This window comes from Tachypleus tridentatus, chromosome 1, assembly GCF_004210375.1.
Source record: "Tachypleus tridentatus isolate NWPU-2018 chromosome 1, ASM421037v1, whole genome shotgun sequence".
NCBI classification, from domain to species: domain Eukaryota; kingdom Metazoa; phylum Arthropoda; class Merostomata; order Xiphosura; family Limulidae; genus Tachypleus; species Tachypleus tridentatus.
Window position 1 is genome coordinate 53,371,982 of NC_134825.1, and position 15,826 is coordinate 53,387,807.

Sequence of the window (15,826 nt, forward strand, 5' to 3'; positions counted from 1 at the left end):
TTATAAAAATTGCAAATGAAAATTGATAGTTTTTGTAACATAAACTACCAGTCTTCAAGAACTTTTAAAAAATCTTTTGTTGTAACTTTAAGTGATGATGTTATTAGTTTTTCTTATGTCATTGTTTATGTATAATATGTATACGTATAAATAAGAAGTAGAAATTGGTTTTTGGTACTGAATTCAATTCTTATGCAAGTATTGCAAATCAAGCTACTAATAATCCTATTCTGAGATATATCAGCCATAAAGTTTTGTTATAAACTCACTGTTTTATGCTAGTAGAGGAAAAAATTATTATTTTTCACTCACATCAAGAACATTATTGCTTGCTATAGGCATGTTCTGTTTTTGTTCCAAGTATAACACTTACAGCTATTTAGTTGTTTCAGTGTTCAATCTATGATGTGTATTCATCCAATTCTTCAAATCTATGGTTGTTTATTTGTCAAAAATAAAATTTTCCTTATTAGACTAATTTTCTACCCAACATTTTCCCCCCTTCATTAATAACAAAAGAAACAAACCCCAGTTGATGTAAGTGAACATTAATCATAGTTTCTACTGTCATTCATATTATTGAAATTTTCTGTAATTATGCTAAGTAATAAAGATATTGGTTTATTGTTCAAAGATGAACACTAGTTGACAAACAAGCAGGAGAAACTGTACCTTCTGGTTATATACTGTTAAGCACTGAAAATCTGAAATCAGTTTTAAGTGTCTTTGTAGGTAAAAGAAACTGTTAGATAGGTCTGTATCTATATACTGTATTATTGTGTCGACAGATGTCTCAGTATTGTGCTTTTATGTGGAACTTGGATCAAACTATTTCAGTGGTTAAAAAACCCAAGCAGTATTTGATTTTCTCAATTGGAAAAAGTTTAACTGAGATCTGAATTACATTTTGTAACCTTGAAATTTAACAAGAACTGAACCTAAGGGATATCTTAAATCTGGAAAACTCACATATTCAACTATATAAATATTTACAATAAATATTATTTGGGGTGGTAATCAGTAAATATTGTTTGTTTGTGTATGTTCAAGAAATTACTAGAAAGTAAGTCTCATAACAACAGTAGTTTACATTTTGCTTACCATTAATTTAATATATTTATAAAGTAAATAACACTGCTTCTTTTGCACCTTACTGCATAAAGTGATGTTTTAAATTATAATAATTAAATCATTTCAAAAACTTGATGGTTTTGTTGTAGGTATGACTGAGAAAGTATGAGCTATTATTTTTTGCAGAAGTACAATAAATCATTTAATTACTCATTAAAAATACCTAATTATTATTTACCAATATTGTTGCAATTATTTGAGGAAATGGGGAAATACCAACAACAATAAATATTTTTTTTCACCAGTTTTCAAATTTTGTGCATTTATCTTTGCTCCATTTTGCAAAAGAGATTCATTTCTCAGACCTGTAAATTAATCACTTTAGTTGTGTACTATTTCTTACAAAAACTATTATTTTTAATAAAGTAATATTTTCTTGCTTACATTCCATGTTTTATAGTCTCTTAGTTGCATGAATTAATAGTATAGCTATTGTTATATAAAACTACTGAAAGCATCTGTTGGATTAGTTCATGATGTAAATGTTGTGTGTCTGTAACAGTTTTTTAAAATAAATTTGATATGAATTTCAAACAGTTGTGTTTGGCTTAACTATTTCAGTTTAGTTGAAAGTAGCATATGAACTGCTATAACAAGTAAAAATTACCAAGAATTTCAGTATATTTTACTTTCTCTTAATCATTAAGAATTCATTGTTACTGTATTCTTCAAATATTCTTTAAATTATAAGAATATATTGAAGTAAAAAATAATTTTCAACCTGAAATTGATGATTTTAATGTATAATTTTTAGTTTTATATTGATAAAATTAGTATTTTGTTTATTTAGAAATAGCTGAAAAATTAATTTATATTAAAGGATATGTGCATTGTTTTTCATTTTAATTATATAAGGTACCTTATTATACCTAACAAATGAGATATATTTTTTAATGTCATTGTTTTATTATTGCAGTAATTTCATCTTTAGTAATTTATTATGGATACAAAAATATAGAATAACATTATATGTGATTCATATGCCACACAGTTTTGCTAAGTAGGTGTGTTATTTAATACCAGGATTGCAGTTGAGCTGGAGTATAGCAGCTAAAAGTGTGTCTAAAATGTGTTCTGTCTCACACCATTAAAATTTATAACTATAGAAGCTGATAGGAGATTAAATGTCTAATTAAAGTACTGTAAGAAATCACTGTTAATAAATAGTAGTCTGAATTGACAAACCAGTACTAAAAAAGACGTTCTGAGGTTGAAACTAACACTCGTAAAAAAGTGAACATGTGTATAAATATATACCTTTTGAAATATTGATCATTGTGATTAACAAACAAATATAGAACCACTGTCAAGCTTTAAGTAATCTTAAACAAATGGTGCAAATACTTAAAGCTTTGTGTTATGCAACTAGTTTGCAGTGTTCAGAGTTTTCTATGATGTTACAAAGTGTCTAAGTACTAATGTTGAATGCCATTTTTTTGCAAGCACTGAACCAGTCTGAACTCAGGTTGTCAAGTTCTTCCTCTTGTGAAGGTAATACAGGTTATGTGGTAGCTCCATTCTCCCAACCCATGTGTTTGTGTGCATGATTTCTGTGAACCCTCCCCTGTTCACTTTTTTTCATAAGTAGTACTTTAAAAGCTAAATTAGTAGATATTCTTAGTGCATTTCTTTAGTACTCTTTTAGTTTATCTATTTACTTTTGGACTGCAACCTAGGAAATAATACTGTTGTAGTTATGAGCTTTTTGACTTGCATGAAAAACGTATGCCTTTACTTGGTAGTGTTATATTGTTGTTCATGTGTGGAGTACCATACACTGAAAGGATGAAAAGGTATGATAATCCTAAACAATATTTTTGTAAATTTTAGAGTTTTTGATGTTGTTTTAAGACTGATTTCTGAAATGTTGACTCTTTATTTGTGTGTACTGATTTAAAAAAACTATAGTTTTTAAGAGAAGTTACCTTAGCTGATATTTGAAACACTTGCCTGAAAACAAAAGATTGAAATTGGCATATTTTATATTTGTGATGTGCTCTTATAATTATCTTTCCTTGATGAAGATCCTGCATTTAAGAAATAACTTGTGTAGGTGATATTTCATGAAATATTGTAATTATTTTTACACTGCACTTACCAGCTGAACAGATGACACAAAAAGCAATTTGATGAACAACAACAGTAGTTTTAGATATTAATATCATTTTCTTAATAAGTAATGTCAAGCATATCATGTGGTCATATGCATGTTAAAGATATTATCCAAACTGCTCTAGAACTGATGAAGTAATAAAACTATTATGAACTTGAAACTGCAGAGTTTAGTAATTGTTTTAATCATCATAACTCTGATATAAGCTGAATAAACAAATAATTATATACTTTTTTACAAATTTTTATATATATTTTACAAAAATATGTATGCCATGTAGTTATAATATTCATTTGAATGAATTTTCTATGGTTACAAACGAATTGAACTGTGTGCATATTCCATGTAGCTTCCACTCTGTCAGTGAGGAAACTTAGTCTTCCCCTGCAGCGCTCTGTTGATGTAGAGACTTCCTGTAAACGAAGAACTGACATGGATTCAGACTTTCATCACGAAGTTCATATTGTGGAGAATCCGATTGACCAACATGCTGCAACCTGCTGAGTGTAGAATCAAACACTGAAGGACACAATTAACTCATTAGTCAGTAAAATTGAGAGCTGAGGCTTCTTACAAACTGCTTTAGGATAGGATAGTTCCTTGCACTTCTCACAGCACTTAAACAAATCCTGTAGGTAGCCTTTATAAAGGATTACAATGGTACTGTAGTGCCTTAGCACAATGACTCAGCTAGGTTGGTTTCCTTATTAACAGACATTTACCACCATCTTAAGTCTGTAGTTTTTCCCCTAGTTACTGCATATGAGTGTTACTATCACTTGTTCATATTATGCAAAAGAGAAATTGCTTTGTTCTTTTAAGCCTAATACTTAAAAATGCCTTGTTTTTTTTAATGAGAATAGAATGATAGATAGCATTATAAGATTAAAAAAAACAACTAATTGTTATGAGAGAGGAGAGGTAATGGTGTTAATTCAAGTATTTTCTTTGTGGATATTTTTCTCCAGAATCATCTAGATTAAGACATAGAAGTCGAAATATCTTTTGTAGAGTGAAAACTTTCCATTTCATTAGAAGTTCTCTTTGTTGGTTTCTTAATAAAGAATATTTAAAGCTAAACAAACAAAAATATTTTTTTACCTTCAGTAATAGTTGCAGTTTTGTGTCCATTTGTCCACATAACTTGAGAATTGATAAAGAACATTATGAAGCCTGACACAAAAAGTTTTTTCATGCGTTTTATAAATAGAACACTGTTCACATTAAAAGATCAGTGAGGGATTGCAAATCAAATAATGAAAGAATTGTCTGTTTTCCATGCCTTATTTGAGTGCCATAAGTTTGCATATTATGAAAATTGTTAAATAAATTTTCAATATATTTTTATAAAAACTTTCTAGCCAAGTTATTTCAACCTCAAATAACAGAAAATAAATTTACTACAATCCTTATTATGTTAATAATCTCGAGCATTTAGTGGTCGACACTAGTTCAAAACTGTTTTTTGACTGAATAAATCAGACAGTTTCAAAGTTAAAAGTCCTGTTATGCTATGTAAGAGACTTCACCCTTGTAAAGCATTTTGAGAGGCCAGAGTGATAGGTGTTTTGTCACACAGTGTATTCCCACCTTGACACAGGTTACTGGATTTAAGAATATGAGAAGGAAACACACACACACAAAAAGCCCTAAACAAAACAGATTTGTACGTGTATATCTTCTCAACAGAAAGGTGGCTTTCATATTTAAAGAAGTTATGGATGCTTGTCTGATGTTACAAGCAAATGTAGGTATTAGTGTGAAAATTTTAAATCTTAAGAGATTAGTGCTACATATATGGTTTTCATGAAATAGTTAAAACAAATGGCACTTTCTTTTATGGTGGTAGGGTACTTTGAACACAAGCCACAAAGAGTATGTTTTCTGTATAAATTGGGAAACATATTTAAACATTGTATCTGTTTACAGTACATAAGTGGAAATGTGTAAACTTTGTTTATTTTAAGGAAACTATATTATTGTTCAATTTTATATATATTTATGAGTATTTTGTATATTATGAGCAATTTATTAATTTTGTTTCCCCTATTGTGTGTAATTGTTACTTACATTACAAATATTTGTTATATATTTTAATATTTTAAAAGAAAACATAGTTGTAAAGATTATTTGTGAAATAATAAAAATACTGATTCATATCTTATATTCTTAGTTTTAATATATATTATACAACTTGTTTTTGTTTTGTGTTTGGCATTTGTAATCATATAAATGGAAAATGGGGTTAAAAACCTACTGTTGTTATTCCATTAAAATATTTGTCTTTTATGAATCTTGTGTAACCAAAACTTACCATAGAGTAAATTCAGCTTTACCCCATTACCTCTTCTTTCTCTTCCTACCTAATTTTTGTGTAACACTGCGTGTATAAAAAAAAAAAAGTTTAACATTCTGTGGCACAGGTATATGAAATATTTAGATATCCTGTTTACTGATTTCATGAAGAATAAAAGTTCAGAGTGAACCATATGTGTTTGTATCTCATTTCACTTACTTTGACATTTTTAAATGTAAAGTTTTTTTATAAATCACGTACAGAACTTTAACTTAGTGTAAGGCAAACCTTGATCAGGTAATGCAAACGGGCAGAAACATAGGGATTTTTTGTTTTGTTTTGTTAGCCAATGACATTTCACATATATATTTGTTTTAATTTGCATGAAACTTGTTTTGTAATTAAGGGTTATTTTGAAGAGTGCAATTGATATTAAAACAATTACCAAATAATAATGTGTATATTTGTAAGCCAACCACTGGCAGGTGAAATGAAAATTAGAACAAATAAGTTTTCATTTTTCTTGCATTTTAAATTGGTATCTATAATTACATAATCAGTTATCTGTATAGTATTTGGGTACACTTTGTCTAACAGAAAAGCCAAAAGTTCTGTAAAAACAGAAGTTTAGGATTGTTGAATATCAGTGAACAAATAAAATATTTTTTAAAAATAACATCTGTAATGTTTCCAAATTGCAGGCTGGTTCATAATTTGTGCGATTATTGTGGTGGCTGTTGGAGTTGAGAACAAAAAAAAAAAGTTTACCACAGTATTTTCAGAAATGCAATAAATAACAGGCAGTCCGAAAAGGTTCCCATTGACAAGTTCTGATTTTCCATCAGAAAGATTGGTATATTTCAATCAGGCCAACACATTTGTCATCTAGAGCTACAACACAATATTATGATGGCTTATCTGTAATTTTTCTGAAGAATATTCTACAGGTAAATGTCTGCCAATATTGGTCACAAAACTTTCAACTAACTGCTTGGGAAACAAAGACTGCAAAGTCTTTTCAGCCTTTTGAACAGAATTCTAAGTTGTCATTAAAATGTAAGTTTTCCTAGGATTTACATCTAACAACCTCAGCTGTCCTGTATTTGTATGTGGTAAGTTTGGTGCAGTTTTTGTTTCAGAAATTGCTCTTTAATTAAATAAATCAAACTACTATCTCAAAACACCAATATCTTACTGTAAAATAATGTAAAAGTTCTGAAAGCATAGAACGTTTCCTTGGTATGATGCTACAAAATGAGCAATTTGCATATTATCTTCTGTGGACATGTGTTTTCTTGCAATGTGAAATCAAATCTCGGAGGTCCAGCATGGTCAGTTGGATCAATTCGTAATCCAAAGGTCACGGGTTCGAATCCCCGTCACACCAAATATTACAGTGATCTTTCCTGTAAAAATGTACATCGGATATTTTAATCAAACTATCTGGTTTTACCAGCTTAGTTACTCCTTTTAAACGTCATAGATCACGAGTATAGTATTTACAGAAATATAAGAAAATTTAGATATTAACTGAGAGTTAGAAAATTTAGTAAGTTTGCTTATCACATTCCGAGTCTTATCTTTATCATATCGATCCAGTCAAGTCTAAACTGAAATATCACACTTACCAGCCAAGGAAATGACGTAACTTACTCTCATACCCATGAATAACTTGCCAAACAACAGATATAAATACAACAGAAAAAAACTTCACTAAATAAAATATTACACAGAATATGACATGATAACATACTTGAACGTTAAAAATTTAGTTACAAAACTTAATATCATACAAGAAAAATATCTTTTAATGCAAATTAAATGCTGCATAAAGTAGACCTTTCACACAGCCAAAACAAGTAAAATTACCACATGTTAAAATCTAAACAAGAATCATTCTACCATATCATCGGTCCATATGGATAGTGTTTCTAGTGGCTGTTAAAGATCTCATCTTCAAGCAATAATACAGTAAGGCTAGAATTACATTTGTCACACCAACAACAAGCACATGGCTGCCAACACATCTGGAATTATTTATTAAAGATTGTGTAAACGATTTGGACTCGGCACAGTGACAAGCAACTATGTGGATTTTTGATTGAATGTGTTGATGTATTTTAGGGATCAAATGGCAGATTGGGTCACACAGCAATAGCCTAACATAGTTTGTTTGTTTGTTTTGGAATTTTGCACAAAGCTACTCGAAGGATATCTTGCTAGCCGTCCCTAATTTAGCAGTGTAAGACTAGAGGGAAGGCAGCTAGTCATCACCACCCACCGCCAACTCTTGGGCTACTCTTTTACCAACGAATAGTGGGATTGACCGTAACATTATAACTCCCCCACGGCTGAAAGGGTGAGCATGTTTGGCGCGATGGGGATGCGAACCCGCGACTCTCAGATTGCGAGTCGCATGCCTTAACACGCTTGGCCATGCCGGGCCATAGCCTATCATAATATAGGTACAACTGATGCATGTCTAATTAAACAACTCCCATGTAGGTTTCCCTGGAGCACTAGGGATGTATTCAGCATTAAAATTCAGCAGATGTTAAAAGGTGGAGTCACACACCTTGCAGAGAATGCTGACATATTCAGCAGAGATTTTAAGAGAAGTTCTTTATACATTTTAAATGGGTGAACAAGATAACTCGCATTTACATTTGTTTACAAACAGACGAATGTCTGGATGTAATAGGAGATTACTGTTGATTCGGCAGTGTAGATTTCGCATCTAGATATTGGGAGATTGAATTAAATGACTAAAGCAGATATAAGACTACTTTTAGCGTGAGATATGATTTGTACGAGTTTCGCGTCATGCTATTTGAACTATGTAATATACCTCCCCCTTACGAGAGGCTAATGAAGCTTATAGTGAATGGGCTAAATTGAAAAAAATGTCTGGACTACTTTGATAGCTTTGAAAGTGAAATAAAAAAATGCACACTTGTGCATAAGGAAATGGAATTTTTGGTCATATTATGGGTATGAATGGAGGTCTCCACAAATCGTCCAAATATACCAGTAGTAAAACACTGGGCTACGAAACGACACATGAAGTCTGTTCAAAGGAAAGTATAACCTACAAATTTACGATGGTTTCTAAAAAGGTATCCTCTAACTATCCCAAAACAAAATTAATTGTGGTGAATTTTGGTATATCTCATTGTACGGTTAATAAGGTAATATACAATGATCTGAAACTGGAAAAGGTTCACGAGTTACAAGCCACATCGTGAATTCGACAAATGTTTTCATGAGAAACTCCTTTCAGCTACATACCTGCTAAGTTCGGTTCTTTAGTTTTCTTAAGGTTAACACCTGCTCAACAGTATTGCACAATTGAGCGCGAAAATTTGAATAACGTTCAGTTACCTAAATTGTGAATAAAAATTCAGTAACTGTTTATTATAGTGGGTGAATAAGCAGTTCGGGAGCCTCGAGTCAAAGAAATAAACATTTAAAGGATTATAATCATCTTTTTCACCACTAACATGGTCTCATTTTCGAGTTTATTAGGGGTTGGGAAAAACACAATTTTCACTGAATGCATGGTGAACAATTATTTTTGAACCTAGAATTAGGATGTTCTTCAAACGATTTACCAATCTTCTTAAAGCCAGTCCATATAATTCATAAACAATACATGGCTGTTAAGAAAGCTGGATACGGTTTTTAAACTTAAATTAATTCTGAATTCTCAATGAAGGCCTGAAAACAATTTATAGCTCAAATCGGGTGAATACTACATTTAACACACATGATATACTTCATCTTGTGATTTGTGCCGGTTTTAAAAATATAGGTTAAGCGTTCGTCACAACGTGCCCACAGAGAAAACACTGGCCAACAGAGCTTTTCAAAATCTCGTTGTATGATTGTAGTCATGGTTAAAACGTTAAACTTGACGTTAAAACAAGAAGTATCCTGAACATAAAAGTCGTAGCTACATATATTAATTTGTACATAAAAATACGACGTGTACCACCTCACATTCCTCTTCATTATATTCTATAATGTTCACTTGACCAACAATTTAAGAACATTTGAGATTCATAATTATTATACTTGTTTTTCGACAAGTCAAAGTTTAATATTCGTTATTCTCCAAATTATTAAGGAATCGTGTAGTTAGCGCTGCATAGTTTTAGGTATTTGGATTAATACAATATATTAATAATATACTGGCATGTTAAAAACACTTAAAATTATGATGAATTCTGATTACTAAGCAATGAAAAACTTTATACTAATTAAACAACAGCTAATAGGTTTTTCTTATAAGTTTTCTTATTATATACAACATAAAATTCTTTAAGAATTTCGAACTAAAACATGATGAATGAGAATATTAAGAGCAGGGCGTAGATTTTTTACACCCGATGGGAGGATGATTTTTCAACCACTTATGTAGACTGTTCAAATTGCAAATTGGTAATTTCTGATTACGTGAACCTGAAAGCTGTAAACATGCAGTCAAAGAGTAATCTTGTTGCCACGATACTTGCATGTATATTTAGGCCTACTGACTGATACTTACGAACTATCGTTTAGATCGAAAAGCTTAGAAGCAAGGCCCGACATGGCCAAGCGCGTTAAGGCGTGCGACTCGTAATCTGAGGGTCGCGGGTTCGCATCCCCGTCGCGCCAAACATGCTCGCCCATTTAGCCGTAAGGGCGTTATAATTTCATAGTCAATTCCACTATTTGTTGGTAAAAGAGTAGCCCAAGAGTTAGCGGTGGGTGGTGATGACTAGCTTCCTTCCTTCTAGTCTTACACTGCTAAATTACGGACGGCTAGCGCAGATAGACCTCGTATAGTTTTGCGCGAAATTAAAAACAAACAACATGAACTAATAATATGACAGATGCAAAAAAAATAATAATAAAAGAAGGAGGAAGAGGTCGACGAAACCTAATCCTCCTGGGTGTATAAATATAAATACCCAAATAAGTATGAGAGAGAGAGTGAAGTAAGTCATGCTGTCTTTCTTTTATATCCAGGTGATTTTGCCAAAATTATTATACTATATATTTTTACCTAAAATTGTTTTAATATTTAGTTTTCGAATTTTATCTAAATCATTACTTATTTTTAGATATTTTTGCCTACTCCTATTTTTGGTAGACTCTCTTTCTATTTGGTGAAATACTTGTATGTTTATTATGTTTCTTTTCATTTCAAATTAATATGTAAAATAATATAAAATTATATATATATAAATAGTTCATATAAACACATTAACGTAAGATATGATATCTGACATTTACTTTTCTATAGGAAACAGTGAAATTATTTTGTATAAGAGGGCTGTCATATTTTTTCACACCGACAGCAAACTTTACACTTCATGACGTCAAACCGTCATTAGTCATGATTTCGTCATTTTGACTTTTGCGGAAGTGGTGTGAGAGGAGATTTTTGATGAAATAAGTGATTTTGTAATAGTATCTTAGGCCTAAGAAAAATCAATACGAAAGCGGTCATTACCAGCTTTCTTAATGAACGATTATTTTTCTTGCAAGTTTTATAAGACATAATAATTACATTAAGTTATCTTAACGTTTGAAAATGCCTGCTGTATTCCTTGACAGATTACCACTCCCAAGTTTACAAGCCTACACTGCTGTTAGTGTTGTACTTCTTTCGTGCTCAGTTTATTATGCTGTGCAAATTACATCGGATCCTGAGTGGAAGTTAAATGCAACACTTGAATTTGAGAATAATGAAGGAATCAAAAATCAGACTATAGAAAACCGGAAAGAGTTATCATTTGATGAACTGTTGTTGGAAAATATAATTTTCCGTCGTTTACTCGAGATTGTGATATTTATGATTCAGGAACCTCTGTGTATTTGGGTAAATGGTTTTAATACTTTTTATTATTAGCTAATGTAGTAAAAGTTAAAACTTGCTAACACTTACAATTCCGAAAGCAATTAGTGTTTTGGCTGAAATAGTGGAATTTTTCTATGCAACAATTAGAGATGGTCAAGCAGCATTCTCTGGTTTAGCATTTGGGGGCTCAGTGGTTTTTGTACAATGAAAATAAAAATATTAACACAACATTGCATTCCACAGTTGCAAATTAGTAGGTTCACACTGTAGGCTCAATTACTTAGCTTATATTTAATAATAAAAGAAATTGTATTTGTTAATCAACCATTTGCTTTATATGCTATATTCCCATTTGAACAATGTTAACAAAATGTCAGTGGTTTATTGCTTTACCTGGTAACCTTATACAGGATGACATCCTTATCAAGGCAAGATAAAAGGTGGTTCTTTAAGTCCATTCATTTCAAACTCATACACGTGTGTGTGTGTGTGTGTGTGTGTGAATAAATAAAATGAAAATTCTCCATAATCATATGTTAGTAATAAAGTATTGTCTTACCAATGTACTTATGAAAGAATATGCTAGGTTTTATAATCACATTGGTTGTAAGTTTTGAAGTACCATGATTGGCAGGTATGCATCAGTTATTACTTCCACCCATTGTATGTCATGTCATGATGTAATTAATACATTATTCATAGCTACACCCAACAATATAATGTACAGCAAATTATTGTCAGGAGGATATAGTTTATTTATGCCAAATTATATGACATAAGGTGCCTTGTGCTCAATCCAACCATCTCTGAACCCTTTCCAAAAATTGAATGTTTTTCTTAAGGAGCCCAAGACTGAACACAATACTGCAAATGTAGCTTAACCAGTGATCTGTACAATGGAATTATAACCTATTCAGTCTTATGTTTGATATTTCTGTAGATACAACCTAAACTTCTATTTGACCTATCAATAACAACAGCACACTGCTTGTGTGGCTTAAGACTGATCATTAATTAAACCAAGATCTGTTTCTTTCATGACATTTATAATATTATTACCATTCAAAGTATAATAATCCAGGTGCATTATCTTGCTTTTATTATAATTAAAATTCACTTGCCATTAATTGCCTAACTCACGAAATGACTTGAATCATTTTGTAAATCAGCAACATCCTCTTCACAGCAAGCAACACCAAAGCCCTTAATATCATCTAAAAAGGTAATTTATTGACCTTTCATCTGTATCATTAATGTAAATCAAAATGAGCAAAGGTTCTAAGACTAAGCCCTGAGGTATCTCACTTTGTACCATTAGCCCAGCTTGACTGAACTCCTTTTGTAAAAACCTTCTGTTTTTTTTTCTAGTCAGTCACTCTTCTACCCAATTTGCTATTTATCTCCCCATATCTGTAGATATTTTTTTTAATAAGCCTTTTATGTGACACCTTGTTAAATGATTTTTGGTAATCCAGATATACCAAATATCTACACCCTTACTCTCATCTACATAAGCAGTAACTTTTTTAAAGAATATCAAAGGGTTTATAAACAAGATTTTCCCTCACTGAAGTCATATTGATTATCCAATAAAGTTATAAACTTTGTTAACTCTCTCAGTGCACATTTGGTCAATTTAACCAAACATGTGACATCTTTATACTCTTTTAAAGTCTTCATAAATACAATGTTTATAACTTTTAATAATGTGTTACATCTTTAAAAGTTTGGCACTCTTTCATTTAATGTTGTATGTCTTTCACGTATGAAAAAATAATCATATTTTTCAGTAAAGTATTTTTAATAAACTAAAAGATTTTTTCATTAGTATGTTGAGTATTTGTTCTGAATGGTTGATAAGCAGAGTAATTTGTGTGTTTTTGTTTCTTCTTTACATTTAGTTTTCTGTTGTTACCATGTACAAAGTTGTTGGACTTGTGTTATGATCCCAAATTCCATAGCCATTACAAAATTCATTTTTTCCTGTTAAGTTTAGCTCAGTTACTGGAGTTGTCTTCAGCAAAGTAATTGTTTTTAGGTGATGTTCTATTAAACAGTTTCACTGATTAATAAGAATTTTCATTGACTGTTCAAGATCTAAACATGTTGCAGCTCTAATTTTTTCTGTTATGACAAACTAGATTTTCATCAGAGATTTATGAAAATATCTTGTACTAACATTTTTCCTATTTCAGTTGAGTTTGAAACTTGCATGGAATTTATGATGGTGGAGTTACTTGAGTCATGCTCACCTTCTGATAATTAGTTTTATTCTTTAGTTTGAAAGCTTTGAAAATTTAGATTATTACGTTAGTCTGTACTGTTGATCATTTCATTAGTCATTTTCTTCATTATTAGAGTGGGTGTGCTAGTTGGATCTATTACAAGTTCTGGTTTCAGTGCTAAGTATTTGTTTTTGTAATACATTGTATACAGATAGTAAGGTTATAGAGTTATTCAGGATAAGACCTTCACATATTATCTTTTGTATAAACATAACTGTTAAATAAGGTAAATCTTATTTGATAACATTGCATCTAATATCTTTCATCAAAAATGGATGAGTGTGGAATTTTGAAGACACCTAGTGGATAATAGGATCTAAGATGCTTCTTTTAATACACACGTAGTCATTATGTAACTTCCACCAATGGTTGTAGACTGAAAACCTTTATATAGGATTTTAATATTATTTTATATACAGTCAAACCAGTATTGTTCTTATGGTTACTGTCATATAATTTGATTTATGGTTATTTCAGTTGTGCTTAGTATTTTTATATGGTGTTAGTAACTTCCTGCAAGTCCCAGTGAGACCTGAACAATTTGCATTTCCTAGTGTTGCAAGTGGCACCATCTCTTTAAGAAAGAAAAGGTGAAAAAGAAACAGTATAATCAGTGATACTCTGTCTGAAGTTTCTTTGGGAACAGGAATGGGTGACTTTAGCTTAAGTGGTGTGAACTGTGATGTATTCCAAGTATTTATACAATATCCAAACAAGTAATGTCTTGCTACACTAATAGTAAATATTGTCTGATGTGGATCACAGTTTTCTCATGCAGTCATCATAAGTAGACTATGAGGATTCAAAAGGCAGTTTAAATTTTAAAGATCATGTAAAAACAAAACTGAATTATTAGGATTGTAGTAATAGAATAAGGTCAGTCAGAAAATGGAAATAATATTAGTTTTTTTTCAAGGTTGTTGGTGTATCTAATCAAAAAAGATATTTTCAAAAACACTATCTGTAGTTTTCATAATTATTTTCTTGGCATTGATAGGATTTCTTCTATAGAAAATACCTTGACACATTTGTAATATGCATGTGGAGTTGTTCTAGTGAGTGAGTTGTGTGGCATAATATTCAGAAAAACAATTTCACTTTATTCTCTTTACTGCCAAAAACAAGTCTATATGACTCAGTTCAATAAGCATAGCTAGCATTATCTAATCTTTAATAAGAAAATGACAACTTATTTGACCCAAAGTAAAAAGTAGTGGCTTAACAAATTTCAAAGTTAAAAGAGAAGCCATTTGTTTATCACTAATAATGTGAATGAGACCAAAATGCACTAAATATTGTACAAATAACACCTTTCATCAAATTCAAGTTATTTTATCCTGTTTATGTGTGAACACTTTATCACCAATTGTTTAAATATTGATTACTAAAATGAAGTGTTACATGAATGTTAAAGAAATGACATTTATTTTATAAAATTGTTTCCTTTGTTACCTTACTAAGAAGTGTTTGTGAACAGGATTTTAAGAAGTTCAATATATTAAAATAGTTTTATTAGAAGTTGAAATGTTTTGCTTTAGCAACTGATTTCACAGAAAAGATAAACAAGTAAATTCCAAACACATTGTTTTAATAATATACATTTCTATCTACTTTTTTTTTTGATGTCACATATTTTGTCATTGAACCTGTTTGAAAAACAGGTTAATACCTTAAGTTCTAGAAAGAGTGAAACAGCAGAAGGAGATGGGGTTAAGCAGAAAGTCGTATTTAAAAAGAACAGTTGAAGCAGTTTGCCTATCTTTTTGTACCAAGTTATAGGCCAGGAAAAGCTTTCTTATTCTAGCCATGAATTTTAGATTGAGGTTTTTTATATCTATGGTTTCTACTAGTCATGAAAAGAAAATGTTTAACAGTGGATATAATGAACATGCTTGGTTACTGGCTCTTTTCAAAAATGTCATAAACTAATTAACTACACTATAGTGAAAATGTTTGTACATAGTTGTTTTTGGTTTTATAAGATTGGGTGCATACTTTTGTGGGTATTATTGGGTTGTCTGTGTTTCTCTGAACTGTATACCACTGATTACTGTGTATCACCAGTTGTCTGTCACAAGGGTGAGTTGTCTGGTATAGTTGGTATATCAGATGATTCGTTGAGGCTGGGGGCTTTGAGTAAATGTCAACTCGTCATT

At 30.9% G+C, this 15,826-nt stretch overlaps 2 protein-coding genes across 9 annotated transcripts in view; both read left to right on the forward strand.

Moving 5' to 3' along the window:
* Positions 1-5,729, forward strand: part of LOC143248839 (protein NDRG3-like) — a 43,612-nt gene extending 37,883 nt beyond the window's left edge. For 2 of the 4 annotated variants that reach the window (XM_076497679.1, XM_076497674.1), the window contains 2 exons: positions 2,575-2,622; positions 3,594-5,729. In XM_076497679.1, the coding sequence (XP_076353794.1) occupies positions 2,575-2,622; positions 3,594-3,748 (203 nt within the window). In that variant the 3' untranslated portion in view covers positions 3,749-5,729. The remainder of the gene's footprint in view (positions 1-2,574; positions 2,623-3,593) is intronic. The other 2 variants (XM_076497697.1, XM_076497688.1) reach the window with 1 other exon arrangement.
* Positions 5,730-10,905: 5,176 nt separating this feature from the next.
* Positions 10,906-15,826, forward strand: part of LOC143248860 (E3 ubiquitin-protein ligase AMFR-like) — a 47,126-nt gene continuing 42,205 nt past the window's right edge. For all 5 annotated transcript variants that reach the window (XM_076497709.1, XM_076497716.1, XM_076497725.1 and 2 more), the window contains exon 1: positions 10,906-11,406. In XM_076497709.1, the coding sequence (XP_076353824.1) occupies positions 11,119-11,406 (288 nt within the window). In that variant the 5' untranslated portion in view covers positions 10,906-11,118. The remainder of the gene's footprint in view (positions 11,407-15,826) is intronic.